The sequence below is a fragment of the Neovison vison genome, chromosome 7 (genome assembly GCF_020171115.1).
Source record: "Neovison vison isolate M4711 chromosome 7, ASM_NN_V1, whole genome shotgun sequence".
NCBI lineage: Eukaryota > Metazoa > Chordata > Mammalia > Carnivora > Mustelidae > Neogale > Neogale vison.
Window position 1 is genome coordinate 194,985,671 of NC_058097.1, and position 3,640 is coordinate 194,989,310.

General features: G+C 39.1%; 1 protein-coding gene across 1 annotated transcript; it reads right to left on the minus strand.

The window, feature by feature from the left end:
• Nucleotides 1-840: 840 nt before the first annotated feature.
• LOC122914501 (olfactory receptor 5B12-like) lies at nucleotides 841-1,782 on the minus strand. Its single transcript, XM_044261115.1, has one exon. The coding sequence runs from the start codon at nucleotides 1,777-1,779 to the stop codon at nucleotides 841-843; it is 939 nt and encodes a 312-aa protein (XP_044117050.1). The 5' UTR covers nucleotides 1,780-1,782.
• Between the last annotated feature and the right edge of the window lie 1,858 nt (nucleotides 1,783-3,640).

Below are 3,640 nucleotides of genomic sequence, written 5' to 3' on the forward strand. Positions count from 1 at the left end.
ATGACTGAATCCTTGCCAACGGAATGTACTCAGAAGTCATACAGAAAATGACTATATCACTTTCTTGAAGAGACAATAATTTTCCTTCAACTTATATGTTCCTCCTTTCCTCCAGACAGAAGAGCAATGATGAGGACAGGCTCAACACTCAACACTATAGGAGTTGGTAGAGAGAGGTTAGGTGGACTGAACCTGGCCCTGAATGACAAAGACACACCGGCTAGCCAGACAGTTCATTTTCACATTGCTACATTCGCTTCCACTATTTGAGAATAAATTGTTATGGTATTTAAGCTACTGTATTTTCACTTTCTTTGTTACAGAAGTTTAATCTAATTTCTAATTGTGGTAGATAAACTATGGGCACAAATTCTTTGCAGCTGTTTCCCTCAAGAGGTGGAGCCTTTCTTCATGCTTACATTGGGGCCAACTCCTTGACACCAATGATTAATATAATGTGGTAGAGAAAATGTTTGAGTCAGGAGTCTAGACTTTAAGAAACCATTCAGTTTTACTTTCACACTGAAAACATGTAACAAAGTTGGTCCATCCTCTGGAGGATGGAAGAGCATTTGGAAAAGAGATGGACAGAAACCAAATCCAACAGTTAGAAATGTGAATAGAAATGTGAGTTAGAAATTTGAACACTTCAGCCCAGCTGACCATGCAGAAGACATGCAACTTCATGAGTGAGCCCATATGAAAACAGCAAAGGAAGTATCCCGCCAACCACGGAATTATGAGAAATAATAAACTGTTGTTTTTGGAATTGTGATATTTTTGCTACACAACAATAGATAACTGATTAACTATACAGCTTTTATAATATCTCTAATTGATCTATGGGTTGAACAGAATCTTCAGTTTCTTAGCAGTTTTCCTGAAAGCGTTATTCACCTCTTTATTCCTCAAACTATAGACAATGGGGTTCAACATGGGGACTATTATTGTATAGAACACAGATGCCATTTGATCATTGTCCATAGAATGACTAGAATTGGGTTGTAAGTACATGAACATGACAGTCCCGTAGAAGATGGTTACAGCAGTGAAGTGTGAGGCACAGGTAGAGAAGGCTTTCTTCCTTCCCTCAGCTGAGCGCATCCTTAGGATGGCAATGAAGATGAACAAATAGGAGGTCAAGATAACTATAAGGGCAAAACAGACATTGAAAGCTGCTAATATAAAGAGTACAATCTCATTTATATAGATATCAGAGCAGGAGAGAGCCAGAATTGGGGGGATATCACAGAAAAAATGATGGACCACATTGGAATGGCAGAAGGAGAGGCAGAAGGTGAATCCAGTGTGGATAGCAGATTCAACAAAGCCCCAGGCATAGCAGCCTATTGCCATTTGAGCACACAAGCTCATGGTCATAGAAGTGGTGTAATGTAAGGGTTTGCATACTGCGGTATGCCGATCATAAGCCATGGCAGCTAACAGGAAACAGTCTACACTGGCAAAAGCCACAAAGAAGAACATCTGAGCAACACATCCACCATAGGAGATGACTTTATCCCCTGTGAGAAACCCAGCCATCACTTTGGGAGTAACAGCCGAGGAGTAAGCACAGTCCACCAGAGAGAGGTTACTGAGGAAAATATACATGGGAGTGTGGAGGCGAGAGTCCAACAGAATCAACGTGATCATCCCAAGATTTCCAATGAGAGTAGCAAGATAAATGAAAGTGAATGTTATGAAAAGAGGGACTTGCAGTTCTGGGCTGTCAGTCAGTCCCAAGAGCCTAAACTCATTCACCTCGGTGCTGTTCTCCATAGATACTATTTGAAACTATGGTTCACCTGTCAAAACCAGAAGGCAAAATGGATAAATTACTTATGCATGGAAAGTGACCTAAATGTCATGAGTGCATCATGACACCATTACCAGTACAGGGTTCCCAGTAACCCAGAGACTGGCGTCTTCTGACCTTCATCTTTCAATGTATAAGGGTACATACATACTTGTCAGTTCCTGACCCCACTGAGATATTCCAAATTACCACTCAGTTATCTTCAAAATGACTATTGCTTTTTTTTATGTGGGTTGAAGTTTTCTGTGATCTTCATTTTATCATCTTGGAAAAGCAACATAAATGTTCCTGAGCTTTAATTTCTTTGCAGGAAAAAATTAAGTGGGCACTGTGTTTCCTACTTTTACAATATTATAAGATTCTTACAGCAATTTTAAAAGGCACTTTGAAAACAACACAGGTATTTCCAAAGGCAGCATATTGTTATAGTGAAGATCATGGTCTCTGGGTGACCTGTCTGCATTCAAATCCTGGCATTTCCACTTGCAAGCTGGTAACTCTGGGTAAGTCACAGTCTTTCTATGTGTCAGTTTAAAACAGGTGACAATAATAGTACTTGAATTTAATGAGTTGATATGTTTGAATCACCCAAAATTCTGCTTAATAATATGTAATAAATCCTGTTTTATTATTATTAAATAAATATTATAAATAGTATATATAAGGTTGTTGGAAAAAATAACAAAAGAAACCCAACACAATTATTGGACCCATACTACTAAAGAAATTTATGTGGGTAGATGACCTCATAACTTAAATTCAAATATGTTTAAATAAGCATACTATTTTTTAAAATATTAACAACAAAAAATTGGGAGTTGAGCACCAGGAATGATAATAGGTACAAATGTTGAGATGCCATCATTCATGGTCTGACTACAGCAAAAAAAATCTGTTGAAGGTTATACCAATTATTTCAGCCAACTGTATAATCTCATCGTAAAATAGCCTCTGCAATTCTCAGAATCCAGGCTACCTATCTGGTTAACCCTGATGAAGTCTTCCACAAAGAATCCCTTAATGCCAGAATTATTCAGCCCTGGATCTCTTTCCCTCACACTCCACATGTAGTCCATGAGCATATCTTGTTATCTCTATCTTCAAAATATAGCCCAAATTAATGTCCTTGTCACCAACTCTCGTGTACCTGCTCTAAGCCATGCCATCACTTAGGCCATGTGGGGTAAGAATTGAGTCCTGCAGTGGGTTTCTGGAAAAGGTAAGAAGAGAAAGTCTGAGGTGAGATGCAGATATGGGAACTGAAAGATGGTGGGAACAAAGGAGTAGATACTGAAGATACCAAAGTTTTGTCTTTTCAAGTAGGTGGTAAATATGTCCCATAGGCCATGTCTTTTTAATGCTAACAATAATAATATTAGCAGAGCATCTGGGTGGCTCAGTCAGTTGAGTGTCAGACTCTTGGTTTCAGCTCAGGTCATGATCTCAGGGTTGTGATCTCAGGGTCATGTCTTGGGATCATGAGCTCAAGCCCTGTACCAGACTCCATGCTTAGCATGGAGTCTGCTTGAGATTCTCTTTCCCTCTCCCTCTGCTCTTCCCTACTGCTGCTCACTTGTGCTCTCTCTCACTCTCTCAAAATAAATAAACAGATCTTGGAAAAAAAACAATAATACAAGCAGTAATGGGTAGCCAGGCATTATTGCTACTTACTCACAGAAGTCTACAGCCTTTGATAGAGAGTTTCTGCAAAGCCTGTGCTAAGTCGTACATGAGACTATGTTTTAATAGCACAGGACCAGACACTTCAGCTTCATTAACAGGCTCAATGAACAAATCATTCAGAGATTCACTCATTCATTCATA

Excerpts from the sequence above, each read along its gene's own strand:
- LOC122914501 (XM_044261115.1), bottom strand. The coding sequence starts at position 1,779 with ATGGAGAACAGCACCGAGGTGAATGAGTTTAGGCTCTTGGGACTGACT.